The 18,155-nt window shown below is 31.6% G+C and overlaps 1 protein-coding gene across 1 annotated transcript in view; it reads left to right on the top strand.

The window, feature by feature from the left end:
- Positions 1–11,054, top strand: part of LOC106465316 (store-operated calcium entry regulator STIMATE-like) — a 34,428-nt gene extending 23,374 nt beyond the window's left edge. Inside the window, exons 5-7 of the mRNA XM_013925525.2 lie at positions 1,496–1,608; positions 3,123–3,206; positions 6,030–11,054. Of these exons, the coding sequence (XP_013780979.1) occupies positions 1,496–1,608; positions 3,123–3,206; positions 6,030–6,245 (413 nt within the window). The 3' untranslated portion in view covers positions 6,246–11,054. The remainder of the gene's footprint in view (positions 1–1,495; positions 1,609–3,122; positions 3,207–6,029) is intronic.
- Positions 11,055–18,155: the final 7,101 nt, after the last annotated feature.

Genomic DNA, 18,155 nt, shown 5'->3' with positions numbered 1-18,155 from the left:
TGGATTTGTTAGTGTCAATTTTGTTCGTGAGTTGAGTTTTATTGTGGGGAATGTTGGAGAGCTTTTCAACTATAGCTGGAGGGAATTTATTGGTGTGAATAAAGGAATGCTTTAAGTGGTTAATTTCTTTATTTATGTAGTCCGTTGAACAGTCTTGTGGCTGTGTTTATGAGGTTTTTAAGTGTATTGATTTTTTGTGTGGTGTCATGAGCGGAATTCCAGGGGATGTAGAGACCAGTGTGTGTGTTAGTTTAAAACAAAAATTCACCGCAAAAACGTGTGTCAGATCTAATAATTTTGAGGTTAAGAAAGGATAACTGTTTATTGTTTTCGTGTTCTATGGTAAATCTGATGTTGGGATGAATGGAATTTATGTGTTTAAAGAAAGTTAGTGTGTGTTCTGTAGAAGTGAAACCAGCACAGTTATCCTTTCTTATGTAATAAAAAGTCAAACCAGTGCCCTTCCTATCTAATCCTGTCATTTAAAAAAATGCTAGTACTTATCTCTGACATTAGCTATTGGATTATTTATAAGCAATAAAAAGAGCAGCTTGTTCTTTACAAGATTTTTTAAGAGGCTAATTCATTTTGGCATTCATAATTAGATAGTTGACCTCAGGTTCATTTTTTGAGATATTGGTTTTCTACTCTGAGCAAGAAAGTGAAGTTGTTTAATCTATTTATTGCTTAGTTTGAAAGCCAGTTAAATGGTAATTGCTGGTTTGATTATTTTGCCTCAAATGTGTTTTGTGTTCTGAAATCTATATTTGAAAACTTCAGAGTTTATTTCAAGAACTGACTTAGAGCACTCACAAATATTATGTGAATCACATACTTTGCTTGTGTTGTTTATAATACACAGCATTTTGCCTTCTGCTCTGTTTGTTGTTTTTGATGGGTGCTCTATTAGGTACTAAGGACAATGATAATACCATAAATTTACAGAAAATAGATGTGAAAATGTTAACAGTAGAAACTTTGAAGTATAAATCTACAGTATACAAGGAAAATTATTCATTAGAAGAAAACGTATTTCATATTTTTAAACTTCATTTCACTGTACAATGATCATGATTGATGATTTCACTACAGTTAGTGTTGAGGTAGACAAAATAACAGATAAAATATAAATTTTTATCAAAAAAAAGTTTTGGTATTCATTCAGGAAATTATACCAATGAAATGTGAAAACTGTAAATTAAAAAAGTATTTTTCACTCTTAACGTGAAAATCACTTTGCTCTCAGACTAGTAAGAGTCTGAGTCAGACAAATCTTTATTAAAAATACTTATTTTTTTGTACAACAGATTTTAATGTTGACTAAAAGTTTGTCAAACTTCATTAGGGTGCACATAGTAAATTCAGAGTTATAGTAAATTTTAATTGTCCAATGGACTGACCTGTGCAATTAGGGTTAAAGGTTCTTAAGTACTATGCCTATGGGAGTTAAATTTAAAAATCTAAAATGTGTAATACCTTTATTTTATTACACCAGGTAATCCTCCAAAGACGAATGCCTGGTTGGCACAGTGTGGAATGTATGTTGCAATTGTTATACTTGAAAAATTGATGATTACCTTATTGATCCAACTACCCTTTTGGAAAAATGTAAGAAAATGTTATTTTTTAAACTGTTATCAGCACTAATTTTAAGAATACAGGAAAACTGTTTTCTCAGTACTGTACCTATGTTACAACCTTAAGCTAATGACTACTGATTGTGCCAAGATATCCTAATTTATCTGCTTCCAATTGCTCTTTATAATTTTACAGCAGTAAGTTTACTCTTTGCAAAATAACTTTTCTCATAATTATGCCTCTCCACCACACCCATTGCCATATTCTTGGTCCATTAATTACCTATTACATGGTGCTATTATCTATACCTGGCTTTTATCTAGATAATTCCTGACCAGATATCATCACCTTTTATATTGGCACTTCATAAGCCCAGATTTTAAGCTGTGAGGAGCTTAAAACTTGCATGTGTTTTTGAGTTTTTCTTTTCTTAATTCTTTAAAACTTTGAATTTAGATTTTCTGTTAGTACTTTTATGAGGTTTATAATTTGCATGTTGAGAATTTACCTCAAGATGTTAATCGTTTTGAAAATTCAGGATTTTCTGATAGTAGACATTTGAATTCGTAGTCTTTAACTTTCCTGTGCATTAACACATGCACTCTTTTGATATTTTGAATTTGATGAAAGTCCTCAGGATCAAATTGCACTGTTCGAACAGGAAGAGTAGCCCAACAATTGATAGGGGTACTGTCACTTCAATATTAGGGATGACTCTGCAGATATTCTGTGTGTAGCTTTGCACTAAATTATGAAACAAACATTTAATTATTTTTTTTTTTATTCCTCTGAGTTTTTGATGTTACAAACATGTATTTATTTTATAAAATATAGTCTAGAATTTCTATAAGTATTGTGTGTATTAGCTGTAATTATTTAAAACAATGGCTAAATATCTAAATTTAATAAAGAATGCATTTGCACAAGCATAACTAAAGTTTCGGCTTGCTTTTAAAATTGGCAATTCAATAATGAGTAATTCAAATAGCATTAATATAACGTATATTATTAACATTGTTTGTTAATATTATGTCAGTCTAAGTGAAGTATAGGTATATATATATGACATTGAACATTAACCTATGTGAAGAGTTTTTTAATTAATAAGAAAGTTTGGGTTATTGAGTCCTCTACCACAATTTTTGTATGTATTTTCTCTTTTCATATGAATGTGGAATGGAATGGGCTGATTATTTAAAGGTATATCAGTTCTGTGATAGCATTTTTCACAGTTTTAATATTCGTATATACCGTATTGGCCCAATTATAGGGTGAAAGAAAACAAATTGAGTGTCATAACATCCTTTTTTAGCTTTGCAAGAATTAGCAATGATCTTGAACCAAGGATCTGGTGTGCTTGTGTAGATGGATACTATCTGGACATTCAGGAATGTGATAGGCTAGTGTAGGTGTAAGAGGCGACTATGAATTTTACAGCCTAATTAATAAAAAAAATCATCTTATAATCAGGCCAATATGGTATATAGTTGTTATATTATCCATTATTATGGTTGTAAAAAGTGATATTATATTTTGCATTACAGGTTAGATCATTCATTATGTCTCCAATAACAAATGCTAAGGTAGAAGTAGCCATTGTGGTGTTGATAGTTCCATTTATCATTAACGTGAGTATAGTAATTGGTGTTTAATAAGTTTTCTAATAATGTAACAATCTTATTAGATGCATTAATTACAAGTTATGAATACTGTTAAATATTGTTATTGTGGTATTGTAACAATAATTGTTTTACTTTTTCAAGTTTTGTTTCAGATAGCATTAATTACAAGTCTTGAATACTGTTAAGTATTGTTATTGTAGTATTGTAACAATAATTGTTTTACTTTTTCAAGTTTTGTTTCAGACAGCTTTAATTACAAGTCTTGAATACTGTTAAGTATTGTTTTTGAAGTATCATAACAATAATTATGTTTGACCAAAAGATGTTCAAAAGTAATATTATAATAAAGTGCATGTTGCTGTTTGAGGCTCAAAGTTCAATTTAGTGGTTTGTATGAGACAAAGCAACTGAGTCCAGCCAAAGATCTTTGACATTAAAATGAATCAGTGAAACAGAAGTACTCTGTTTGCTGTGTATCACCTGTAACTAAAAATAATAAAATAATCCATATTGCTTAGTACAAAAGGTCTAAGCCTTTGGTATAAAATTGTATACAAAATCTTTTTTTTTTTTGACCGACATGTTTAAATCAACTGGGGTATCATAATTAGATTTAGACAGCACTTGACAAGATATAATGTAGATGGTCTCATTAGTTTGTATTATATCGAGTTAAGGTTGGTGTGACAAAAAAAGAGAGAGAACTTTCGAAGAGACTTTGGGAAAGGGTTTAACATCTGAGGTTTGATTAGCTAGGACCAACTAACCATCAGTCTTATGTTCTGTATACCTCTCTATCCAGCAAGACATCTTCTCATTTTTACATGTGTATGGAATATCTTGAGGAAGGTGCCTGCATTCCTGCACTGTTACTTCTGTAATTTCAACCTTAGATGTGTGAAAATTGGCGCACTTAACAAAACTTGTTATAGTCATTAATGGGCTTATATTCTCATTGTTCATGCAAAAGCTATTGCTATATGTGATTTAAAATAGATTTGCTAAAATCTGTTGGATCCTTGTAAATTGTATAATGCTGTATAAAAGCTAATGACAATATTTGGCTGTATTATGACTAATCAAATTACAAATTCTTGATCATTCAAGAGGTGTTTGCTATTGTTGGCTGGTCATTTAATAATATCACATAATTCTAATACGATTTCACCCTGGTTTGTATAACCAACACATGCAATGTGATGAAATCATGGCAATCAGAATAGTTATTATTTTGCAACAAATAATAAATTTATGTGTGTGTGTGTTTACATATATTATGATGGTATTTTTTTACTTTTTACTAACTATACTAATAACTTCTGCAGAGCTTCTTCAGTCAAATTATTCCTGGCATTTTTAATAGTGATTTCAAATTCATGGGTTTTTCAAAGAAAGACTACTGCAAGAGGGATGGTGTCAGAAATTTTTTAAGAGCTATTGTATCTACACATAAAGATATTATGTTCTTGTTCTTAAGATCTACAGGTGTGTGTGTATGTTTATAGCTATTTTCAGAAGAGCAAGAGTGGTCTTATACTGCAATAACAATCTTCATCAGATAATTCAGGCTGTTTTTTCATCAAGAAAGAAGGTTGTTTATGCAGGACTCTTAACAGCCTTGGAACTACTGAATCCTCTGTATGAGGGAATCAGTAAGTGATTGGTTAGGGAAGTTACCCGAAACACCATCGTCCAAAGAATTCAGTGCTTCCAAGGTTGTTGAAACCATAATCAACTTTCTTTACATGTTTTAACAATCACTCTTCATTTCAAATACGACTGACTTTCTACTAGTGTTATCTTTAGATTTTGATCTGTAAACGTGTTAAATGTAGTTTTAAGTATTGATAAGGGCTAATTCCATTATTGACATTTTGATGTTTCTAGCCATGAAAGTAATTCAGATTTTATATAGGAATTTCTTTAATAATATTGTTAATGATTTGCTTAAACAACTACATTTATAACTTTATAATCACCAGCCTTCCAACTTGTGAAAAACAAAAGAGCTAAGTATTTTGAAAACCAGCTCAGATGTAACTGAGAAAAATTTTCTGATTGTAATCACAGAACAACTTTTTCTTTCAAAATAAATGTTACAAACTATATTAAATATTCTCTGAGTTAGCATTCTTGTTATTAGTAGCTAGAGCTTCTGATATTATTAGCTAATAATTTCAACTTTATCTTCTACCCCTTTTTAAGATTCATAAATTTTGTTCATTTTTTTTTTGATTACCTGGTTAACATGAGAAAACATCAAATGTGTATAAAGAGTTTTGGTTGAATACTAATAAAATTTATACAGAGAAACCTTGTGATAGGAAGCATTGTGTATATGTGCTTGGGAAAATTAAATACATTAAAATGTTTGAATAGAACAAGATTTGGACAAAAACATAAAACATGTAGTTTTTGTTGATTTTAAGTTTTATGTGTGTTACACACTTTTTTCAGTAACTTGTATGAATGTGATTATTTTGCTTTGACTACAAGTTAAAATTGATGTTTTAGGAAGTTACATATTCTTTTTATTTAGGAGCATAAGATGCTTCTTTTCTTTTTATTGTTAACTACAGATGGTTCTTTTATTTTAGAAATTCTTTTTATTCTGGTAGATTTTATTCCACCTCAATGAACTACTTTGCACTGATTATCAAAATACAAATTTAATTGCATGATTATAGCTTTCAGTCTCAATAGTCATTGTAGATACATTTTGCCATCAAAGATATATAAATGCTTCCCATGTTGTATATTTGAACTTGCAGATTTTCAGCAGCATAAATGAGAATATGATATCTTATTTTAGATTTATCTGTATTGTAGGTGATAATGTTCTGGGTGACTGACAACTTTCTGATGCATAAAAATGAACTCTTGAAGGATGATAGACACCCTATCACAAAGTTTAGAATGCATTATCAACCAATGGACTGTCACAATAATTCAGAAGTAGAAATTCTTATGTCAGATGAGGAAATTATGGAACCAGAAGACCTTGCTCATCAACATTGGCATGCCAGCTCATCTCCAGTTACTTGACTTGATAGTAGGTGCTGACAGTTAGCTAGTAAAAAGTAATTGGATTATTTCATTGTACTTTTGATCTTTTTCTTGTTTCAACTTTGAGCTTATTTGAGTGAGGCATTTTTCTAGTGTGTAATTAAATCACTTCACAAAGTCAAAGCTAGTTGATCTGAGAATTTCTGGTTAGTAATTGATATGTAGTCACCAATAAAATTTGTTAAAGTATTTCTCTAATCAACCCAGTGTATTTTTACACATTTGATATACATTATATTCTTGTCATTTTAAATTTGAAACTACGTGAAATATCTGTTTGTGGATGATGAGTATGTTGAACCAGACTGTTAAATACTAATCTGTATTTTACAATATCCTGTGGAAAGTCTGTTTCATACAAAGAACAGCTTTATCATCCTTATTGAATAACATTTTGTTTTTTGTGTTCAACTAAATAACTGATCATATGTAATGAACAAATCAAATGTTTTATTTATTACAAAAATATATATTTCTGTATTCTGTAGTCTAATGTTATATATATATATTAATCAAACTTTCAACAGTGTTTTAATCATGACTGTTATTTATAATGAATGATAATACTGTCCAGAGATAAGAGATACGATATCAAGCTGTTTATCTAAGAATGACTAAATAATGATGTATTTCACTGCATTACTCGGATTTTGATGAAATGTATGAATGTACATTTTAGAACTGTGATCCTAAACTTTTTTATGAATAACTAGCAATATGGTACACTTGATGTGTGTTTCCTTATTAAATCCAGTGTTTTTAGTATCACATTTGACTTCCAAGTAATTAATTTTGAGTATCAGAGTAATGCATAGAGATGTTCTTTTTAGATACATAGTTAGAAGCTTTTACTTTAGCACTGAGAATTTTTATTAATGACAATACATTTTGACATTTCCACATGCAATAGATATTACTGATATCAATGTTAACAAGAGATTGTTTTTTTTTAAACTAAATGTGAATTACACCTACCACATATAACAGTATTTTTTAATTCAAGCATTGATAACTTTGGTCTTAATATATTTATTGAGAAAACTATCAAGGCAATTAAATTTCCAATATTAGAAGATCAGTTTGAGCAATAATTTTAGAAATTAGTAGGACTTATAATTACAGGTTCCCTTATCAGTTACAGATTAGTCTAGAGTAGGGGTTCCCAAACTGGGGTTGCAGGAAAGTGTTGGGTGTGTGTGTGTGTATAACATATCAACATCACTGTTAAAGTACTCAGTATCTGTAGATTTATTGGGTGGGGTCCTCAGTCAGGTTGTTGAATGTTTTTTTTTTAGGCCTTGTGCTGAGGAAATTTGGGAACCCCTGATCTAGAATATTGCAAAGAGGACTAGTATTGTTTTATATGTTTTTAGATTTAAATGTTAGTAGAAATGTTTCTGCTACAAATCGTGGGCCGAGCATGGCTCCGTGGTTAGCGTGCTAGACTGTGGACTGTGTTTCACATCCCTTTACTGGCAAAAAGAAAATTGTGCTCTACAGTTTGAGGTCATGGGTGCATTATAAGATTGACAGTTAAATCCTACTGTTAAGTCTACCAAGGGTTGACTATGAATGGTGCTGACCAGCTACCTTTCTTATAGACTATCATTCAAAATTAGGTATGGTTAACACCGAAAACCCTCAAGCAGCTTTGCATGAAATTCAACACCAAACAAACAATCATGATGAAAAGTAAAAAAATAAATTAATATTTTAAAATTATCTGAAATTTTAGTTGAATTTAGAAACATATGTTGAGAATAGTTTATGATACATATAAATGATGTAATATTATTTGTTCTGTTTGGTAACTACAGTTTGAGTAATTATGAATTATGTATCGTTGGGTTTATACATTGCAAGTATTGAAACACCAGACATAATATTTGCTATTAAACTTGTAGGATTACTGACATTATTAACTGCTTGACGTACTTTCATGATAAATTGTTTGCATTTACCAGATTACCTAATAGAGATAAAGATATTGATTGATTTACATTGATATAGAATTTTAACTTGAGTAATAGCCCAACAGTTATGCACATGCATTCAACGCGTAATTGTCTTAAATTCACAAAAACCTCATACACATACTTCTTGAGTAATCACCAGTTTGATAAGTTAATTAGAGTGTGAGAACATCTATAAATGCATTAGAATTGAAAATATAACTTTGAATTTATTAACACATTTTAAGCTGTTATGAAAAGAAATAATGAAATGAAGTACAAGGTTATAGTCAATAAAATTATGCTTGAATAAAATGTGTTTGTAATAGAATTAAGTTTCAAGGTATTCTTAATATGCAAGAATTACCACCATAATGGTAATATGAAACTGTTTATAGACCTTCTTGTAAAAAACAAAAAAGTATGCTAGAAAGGAACTTGAAAGTAGCCGAGTAAGTAGTTGAAGTGTGAAATTGAATTGTGTGAAGAAAAAAATATATATGTATGTAATGTACTGGCTGTCACTTGAACAGATATTTCTGCATTTATTTATTTTTTGTATTTCTATTAGCTGAGATAGTAGGGGTCAAGATTATGTTTGTTTGTTCAGAACAAAATAGAATTTTGATTTTAACTTTGATTTAAAGTATGAAAATGTGGATATAGTCAGAAATGAAGTTGAATTGATTTTGAATAAAAGTGCATAATTTTGAATACAAGATTTCTTATTTCCCTTCATAAGTTTTCAACTAAGCAAAATATAGTTTCTTAATGGTAGTCTTACTTTATTTTATTCTTTAATTTTACATACTGACCAAGCTGTTATTTTTTTTCAAATCAGATTTGGTATTGTTACATAAATTAGAAAAATGTTATATAGACTGTAAAATTTTAGCTGCTCATCTAGGAGAAAACTTTTTTTTCCTTCAGATTACCGTATTATACTTGTACTAGTACGTATAGTGATGTGATTACCATATATTTGTACTAGTACATATAGTGATTACCATATTATACTTGTACTAGTACATATATAGTGATGTGATTACCATATAGTACTAGTACATATAGTCATGTGATTACCATATAGTGCTAGTACATAGTCATGTGATTACCATATAGTACTAGTACATAGTCATGTGATCACCATATAGTACTAGTACATATAGTCATGTGATTACCATATTGTACTAGTACATATAGTCATGTGATCACTATATTGTACTAGTACATATAGTAAGGTGATGCTGACATAAGGTTGACTGTCCTCTCTTGTTATGAAAAAGTAGCCTATTAAAATAACATAAAATTCATCTACATGTCACTGAAATAAACTTAAAAGATATAGATGCTAAAATTTATCATAACTTGTTATGTGATAAATTGGAAACTAGAAGATATTCCAAAAGGTATTGGTCAGTGTTAACATAACTTTTGCATTTATTGAATAACAAAACTGTGTGAAAAATGTGCTCAACACATTGAATAACTGTGAAAAAAGAAACCAATGATAAATATCTTACAAAGATTGGGTGCCTTTCATAAAAGTTATGTTCAAAGTCTCACTCTAGAGGTGAAAAAAATAATTAATTTTTATGACATATTTGTATCTAGTTCTGAACAGTTTACTTCAGATTAAACTTCTAGCTCATTGATCATCTGATATTCATCAGTTTAACAATCTAATTTTATGCTAGACATACTACATTTACTTTATGTTATCTGAAATATATTAAGATAATTTTGAAACGTATGCCTTAAATTTTGTATATGAATTACAGCTACGATTGTTGTATATGTATACCTGTAGCTTTTATGTACATTATTCCGTAACCATCTTTTGCTCTATACATGAAGTTTATTTAATTGAACTTCACATATCTCTTTTTTTTTTCTTTTCTTCCATGGGTAACTTGTAGAGTATTAATGAATAATGATAATAGTAAGTGAAATAAGAGACACGGTTCAGTACAGTTGAAAAAACAATATTTTTTGGCTTTATTTTATTAGAGGATATTGTTTTTGATAATATTTTATTGATGTAAATAAAATTGAGGGACCATTTTTAATGTTTACAATTTGTTAGAAACTAAAGCTTCCATTAAAAACTGACTGAGCAAATTAAATATACATGTATATCAACTTATTGTGATGATCTACATGGGTCTTGCCCATTTTAGTATTCTAGAAATCCATATTGTGATATTCATAAAACATCCTCAAATTGTTGCAAAAGGGGAAAATGTACAGCTTTAATAGATTTAAATTCTAATACATTTTAAGACTTAGTTTTTTTAGAATTTATATTTTTTTTTGAAGATTACTAACTGATGATAGAAGGGTTCATTAAAAGTCTTCATGCTAAAAGAGTGCCTTTATGGTTGAATTAATCCTATACAAAAAAAATTAACCCTCAGGTGAACCAAATGGAGTTGAAATAAAAGGTGTAGTGTACAATTACTCCTGTATAAAGAATAAACATTAAAGATGCTATTGAGATATATTTGAGAGTATGCTATTGAAATATGCATACAACAATTCTATTGGCATTTAATAAGTGTCTTAAAATATTGATTTTGTAGTTTAATATAAAACCATTGATTATTTGATGGCTTTGTCAACTTGAAAGAAAAGTTAGCTTTTTTAATGAACATAAAATGCCCAAAACAAATAGAAAATTGACCTTCAAAACAGCATATTAATGTTAAATATGAAGTTATATATATGTGTTCAAAGTTGTTTTAGCAACAAAGTAATATTGTGATCTGACCAAAGATGTGTTTGAAAACTATTGTAATTTTATTTGAACAATAAAATAGAATTTTGTTGTGCTTAATCACTGATATCTTATTTTATACAAAGTGATGTATATAATATTGTTACGCCTCAGTTTGTTAGTTCATTTTCTGTAAAAATTCTTTCCGAAGAAACTTTACCGATACAAGTCCTTTCTTAAATAAAACTGGTTTATTCTTTCTGAATACAACTTTGCAATACACTTAATTTCCACAGTCGCGGCTATAACAAACGCTATAATTCACAACGAACGTCTCACGTGCTCGACTCAACTGTCAATCACACAATACATTGATGCCGTCTCGTCTTGACCGTCTTATATACATACAAGACTACCGCATATCTAGTAGGCTCTCGAGCGTTCAGGAAGGGACGTGAACGTTCGAGAAGTGCATGACGTGTTACTAGAGTCACGTGACCTCCGCTGTCGTAACAATATTATTCTGTTTGGCTGAGTTGTAGACATGGCCTAGTGGATAGCATATCAGGCTACAGAGTAAAGGGTTCAGGATTCGAGATGTGATTCTGCTCAACACCTCCACTCTTGTTATAAAGATGACAGTCAATCCCCTATTTTGGTTCAAAAAAACTGCACAAAGCTCTTGTGGTGATGGATATTGCTGGCTGGGTGTCTTCCCTCCAGTCAGTAGTTTAAATTTTTAGGTTATACTGAATCCCAAGAATCTCTAACATCCTAGCTGTGCCATTCAGGTTAAAAATTTAATTTTTTCTTTTTTTTTGGCTGAGTGAATGTAATTATAATTCACTTGCCTGATGTCCAGTGAATGTTTAGTGTTCACTGATATACTTCTTTATACTGTAAGTTTGAAGCCTTAATATTCTATGGTACCAGAGTTTATTTCTTCAAAAAAAATGTACTGCTTTTAAATTCTCACTTCTACTAGTAGCATAAATGTATAACTTTCTTAAAAAATTTATAAGCAGATAGTAATGCATTCAAGTAGTTTGCAAAGTTATTAAAATTTGAATCACATGTTTGAATACTTAAATTGTACTCCCATTTTGTTTTCAAAATTAGCAAGTTACATATGACAACCACAATCGATGTGAAGTTGTGATTAAATGGCGTGCCTACATTTTGGCATTTTTTAAGTTGTGTGATGCCGCCAAACATTGATCACTTTTTTGGAAGGGTATTTAACTGCTCATCTAATGCAAAATATTCATACATTCAGATCGTAAAGAAGAATTGTTCAGACTGAAGATTTAGAATCTTCAAGATGTATATATCCCTTGTACTTAATGTCATTGAAAAACAAAAGAATATGGATCAACTTGGAGCACCAGAACCTTCCAGAAAGAGACCAGCAATGAAGCTTATTCTAGCTGTGGTAAGCAAAATGTGGTGTCTTTTAACATAAAGTTCAGTGGCAAAAGTCATTTATGTGCCTCAGGCAACAGTATGAAACATAAACAAGAAGGATCTCTACCTGGAAAAGAGAGCCCACAGGGTATTGGTTTACCAAGATAAAGCTTCTAGTCATACCTCCTTTTTAACCATTGCATGTCTCAAGCAGCTGGATAATGAAATAGGTATCCATGCTATTCCATATGAAGACATACCAGTAAAGCCTCTTGATGCAGTGCCTACGGATTTTTTTTGTGATCTGACTGTTGAAAACCTTATGATGGAGATATTTGCATTGGAAACTACACTGCAGGGCTATTGTCAAAATGCACAGTCATCAGATAGAGCCTGACTTTTTTGACATAACTAAGAATTGCATTTTATAAATTTTAATATTATCACCAAACCCTTCTTTTATAACTCTGTGTGAGTGTTTGACAGTTTCAACAATAATCATACAAATACTAATCTTTGAATTTCATGTGGGCTGATGATAACATCAAAAACAGGGGTACAAGTCAAGAAATTGTATACTGTTTAAGTAGCTGGTTAGAACTATGGCCAACTCTCAGAAGGTACATCAGGGGTAATTGGGAAAAATCTGATGGTATAGTAACAAGTACTTGAAAAAAAGTTTAACCCCACTCTTGAAATGAATAGTGATCAATATTCTAAACTTAGAAACAAGTACAAGCATGTGTGCACAAGCTTCCCCATGACAGAACTCTTAGAAGAAATATTAGCAAGAACCATCTGGCCAATGGAAGATTTAAAATGGATTTATCGATATTATTACAAGTAGCTTCAAGCGATATTTACCATATTCTTGAAGAAGAATGTTTGAAAAATAATCCTTCCAGTGAAATTATAAGTATGGTAGTACTTATAATAGAATGGGCCAGATGTGCAAAACATAATAAATTCTCAAACACTGTAAACAACATGTGAACAAAACTTTTATAAGGTCTTTACACATTTTATTGAATAGTAAATAAACCAACTGTAGAGTAACAAGCCACCAAAATACTTAAAAGTTTGTAGAGTAAAAAATATTTCACAAAACCATAAATTTGTCAATCTGATTGGCTAACGTTATTGGAAAGGCATAGCTCTCTCCTGCCTTCACATTATGCAAATCTAAATGCACATAATTGAATTTTGCTACCTTGACTAAAAGTGTTTTACTTATAACCCTGGTAATAACAAGTAATAAAAATAACCATTTTACAACACTACTAATGAGCTAACAATACATTAGTAGCTATATTATATGATTACGAGCATGCTCTGTGAGTTGCCAAGTAACAACTTGCTCTCATATCATGTGCGAGTGCATGATGCTTATGGGCACGTGGACTACATAGTTTCTCTAGATCTAGATTTTAACTAATATGTTAATAACCTTGAAAAGTCCTTTGCAACTTTGAGGATGCATTGTGTCAAAAACCACCAAGTGTTGTAATGTTATCCTGCTTATTCCTACCTTGATTCCTTACTTTTCGGTGCTCCCATTCCAACTTTCTAATTTTTTTAAACATTTTTTACAATTCTAGATAACTGTTTTGGAAACAATAAAGTAAGTACAAAGTGTAGATGTCTTAAAGTAAACTATTAGCATTACTTTCCAGGAAAATGTGAATAAATCAGTGTTTTGGAAGGAATGTTTTCTTTTATAGTAGTGATAATCAACTGATGAAAGTGCATCATAATTTATGCACAAGCTGAAAAGCAGCCTGCATGTTCACAGAGCTAGGGAACAGAATACCACTTCCAAACAAGAGAACAATCCTGGTCATACCAGAGTGGAAAGATGATACTTATTGATCACAGAAAGATAGGGCAAGTTCCAGTTACATTTTTGTAAGCCCATGCAAATTCTCATTAATTTGTTGTGATTCACTGAAGCAAGAGACAAGCATAAATTCACTATTAATCAGAACTATAGATCTGGTGACAAGATTAGGCCTAATATCTGTCCTGAGTGGTTTACAGTTCATCATTACAGAGGCTTAGAGAGTGAGTTACCTTTGCTTAAAACAAGTGGTGATCCGTTATCAATTGTTGACAATCTTGTTACTGTAGACTGGTGGTGGTCGTGTTGATGGTGTTGTTGTCATGGTTAGTAACCTGTACAATCACCCGAGTTTAATTATAAGTTGTTACATATTTTTAATAATTTAAATACGAGATACTAATTACAAACTAGTTTTTATACTACATTTCATCTACTAATCTGTTGCTATCTATAAGTTTTGCGTGTTCTCACGCCCCATATCTTGTAAAATATGTATCCTAACATCCGTGGACAGCTTGTTCCACTAGACTTCATTGGGTTTCTGCTTGACCATTTTATACAGGTGTGCTGCCCACTGCTACCATTTCCATGGCAACAGTTAACATTTATTATCATTTGACCCAGTACCATTCACTCCACCACTATATGTTTGTTATACAAACATAGCTCTGGGTTCCAATAGAAAATAAATGGGAGTCGAGACTGCAAAAAAATGGTTCTTACACACACGTTTTGACCCATGTTAATGGATACTAACCCCTAACTTCTGACCATGAGAATCACTTAACATTTACATTGTCTCTTCCTCGGACTTTTTTACAGATACAAGCTTAGTACTATCTAGATACAATTACAAAAGTTTTACCATGCGGGTGTTACTCTACACCTTTAGTTTATGACTTGATGCCATCATGACTAAAATACACCAACATGGTGTCCAAGGTCAGGATATTCAATAAATGGACAAGGGACAATCTATTGGCATTTCCGTGTTACGGGTCATGAAGATGCTGTATGATAAAAAAAAAATTTGCATTGGTGTTATCCAATATGCAATCATCTCTTCCATATTTCGAAAGTTCATCAACCATTTCAATAATGCCTGGTACACTCTAATAGTGAACTTTATACCATACAAGTAGTGTTGACAATGTTTCACGAAGACTACAATGACAAGCTGTTCTTTCTTCGTCATACGGCCCGGCATGGACAGGTGGTTAGGGCGCTTGACTCGCAATCTGCGAGTCTCGGGTTCGAAACCCCGTTCCACCAAAACATGCTCGCCCTTTTAACCGTGAGAGCATTATAATTTAACGGTTGGTAAAAGAGTAGCCCAAAAGTTGGTGGTGGGAACTAGCTGTATTCCCTGTAGTCTTACACTGCTAAATTAGGGACGGCTAGCGCAGATAGCCCTCGTGTAGCTTTGCGCGAAATTAAAAAAATAAACAAACAATCTTCGTCATACAGTATCTGCATTCAGGAGCCATGAGCATGTGATTGGAATACGTGATTACACGTTCTAATCCACCCTGCAATTGCACTAACTCTGTTCTGATTCAACTTTCACTGGCATCATTACCTACCAAAACCTTAATATTCTTAGAGATATGCCAAAAATGGGGATTCTGCCACACTCCTGACTTAGCCTCCATTAGTTTTCTGGAGCTGTAGTAGCAGCATTTACTGTTGACCAAAACCGATAATCTTATAAATTTTGCTGCAAGGCAAAATATGGGTAATTTATTTTATGTTGACCCAATATTCCACACGCAAAGCAAATATTTTGCTCCTCTCTTCCAGTAATACTTCCAGATCTCCACTTTCAACATTGGCATCATTACAGCATATAAATTATGGGGGCCCTGGATAGCCCTGGCTGATCACTGATCAATACATTTTGGTAGTTGGTTAATTCTTGGTGTAGCTCATGTTCGGCACAACCTAGTAAGGACAACGTGTCTGAGGTACAGTTGCTGCAGGCTTCTTCCTCTCAGACATATTTTATTACTATAACACAAAAATATAAAATAATTTCGTCATAAAGTGTATATGCTGTCATCACTTGTATTTCTTGTTTCTTTTCTTTTTCTTACGTTTGTGACAGTGTATAATACAGCTAAAAACATCTTTAAATGTGTCATTTTAGCTGGGATAAAGAAAATTCTTAATACTGTGAAATGTTTCATATTAGGATGTTGATATAAACACATGTATTTTTGCATTGCAATTCACGCGTGGTGAAAACGTACTTCGCCTTTAATCAAACGATATATTGCATTTTAGAATTACACAGACATTTTAGTGACTAATGTAATTTTTTCAACTTCGTGTTCTTGTCAAATCAAACTAGACGGCTTGTTCTGCTTTCTAGTAAAGAGATCTGTATTCAACAGTGTTCTGGTTGGCAAAACGCATTTTTTGTACAATCCGCCTACGTTTGACATATAAGCGTCTCAAATAGATTATCATCGTGTGACATTTGAAGAGAAGAATTTTGGCGTAGATTCAACATTACGAGGAAGGGAGAAAGAACTGGAGAATTCTTTGTTAATTTTGTGTTCAGTACTGTCTTTGAATTTTTTTTTAATACATAAATAATTTGAAATAGCAAATACAATACCTATAGTTCTAGTTTCCTAACATTAAAGCTCCCCAACAATTCAGCGGTAACTCCTCAAATTTACAACGCTAAAAAAAACAAAACGGATTCCGATATCGTGATGGGCAGAGCACAGACAGCCCATTGTGTAGCTTTTTTGTTTAACCAAAACCAACTCGACCCTAACGAAAGAATTACTTGTTTGCTGCATTGTTCACGTAATTGTTACAATCCTGCTTGGTCGCAATTAAGGGTTGGTTTCAGTGGTTGGATTACTAATTGTATGTGTAATCTGGCTATTCAACTTTTTAGTATTATGACATATAGTTGTGTATTTGTAATAGTGTTTTCTGTTATGACCACGCAAGTAGTTGAACTTTTTAGTTTATTACCTATAAAGGTAAAAATCAAAGTGGCAGAAGACCACTTCTAAACTTTAAAAAAATGAGAGAGAAATAGATAGAAATGACTATTTTCGAGTTTAACATATAATTCTTCACAATTATATGTCTATACAACAAAAATTTAAAAGAAACTAAATTAATTATTTATATCATCACGAAAATCATTCATCAAGTTTATAACTTTAAATGAAAAAATAGAGTTGAAGAAAAATATATTTATTGGCTTCCAAAGTTGAATTCTATTACTCTTAATATTCAAACAAACAACACATAGGACGGCTGTCTAAACATCTACCAAATTTTGAATACCTAAATCAAGTTTCTTTGTTTTTTATACACTTTAGGTAAAGTATATTCAAACCTTTAAGCTGTTTATTTGTTACTAATTTCGCACAAAGCTACACGAGGACTATCTGCACTAGCCGTCCCTAATTTAGTAGTAAATGACTAGAGGGAAGTCATCACCACCTGCCGCCAACTCTTGGGCTACTCTTTTACTTACGAATAGTGGGATTGAATATAACATTATAACGCCCCCACGGCTGAAAGGGCGAGCATGTTTGGTGGGACGGAGATTCGAATCCGCGACCAAAAATTGCGAGTCGAGCGCCCTAACCAACTGGCCAGTCTTTAAGCTTCTCTTTATTACTTAAATGCTTTAATCCAGGTATCAGTACATATCACATACCTACAGAAAACCAATGCTACAATACTAATGCACGAACTACGTCTTTTATCCACCTTTCAAATTGCTATGGTCCTAAGTATTTGATTATCTTTAGTGAAACAGGTTGTAGGTATTCATACTGAATTACCTTTATCGAACACAATATTATGAAGTAGTCGTATTTAAAATTCCAACAAATATTATATCTTTTTTTTTATTGTCTTTTGTGAAAAAAAGAATCGAGAAACTGAGAGTTTCGAAAACCAAAAATGTCCTACGTGAAAATACTTTAGAATTTGTATTTATA

Source organism: Limulus polyphemus, unplaced genomic scaffold (assembly GCF_000517525.1).
Source record: "Limulus polyphemus unplaced genomic scaffold, Limulus_polyphemus-2.1.2 Scaffold1906, whole genome shotgun sequence".
Lineage (NCBI taxonomy): Eukaryota > Metazoa > Arthropoda > Merostomata > Xiphosura > Limulidae > Limulus > Limulus polyphemus.
The sequence above is the reverse complement of the archived record's forward strand: the minus strand, read 5'-3'. Positions and strand labels throughout refer to the sequence as shown.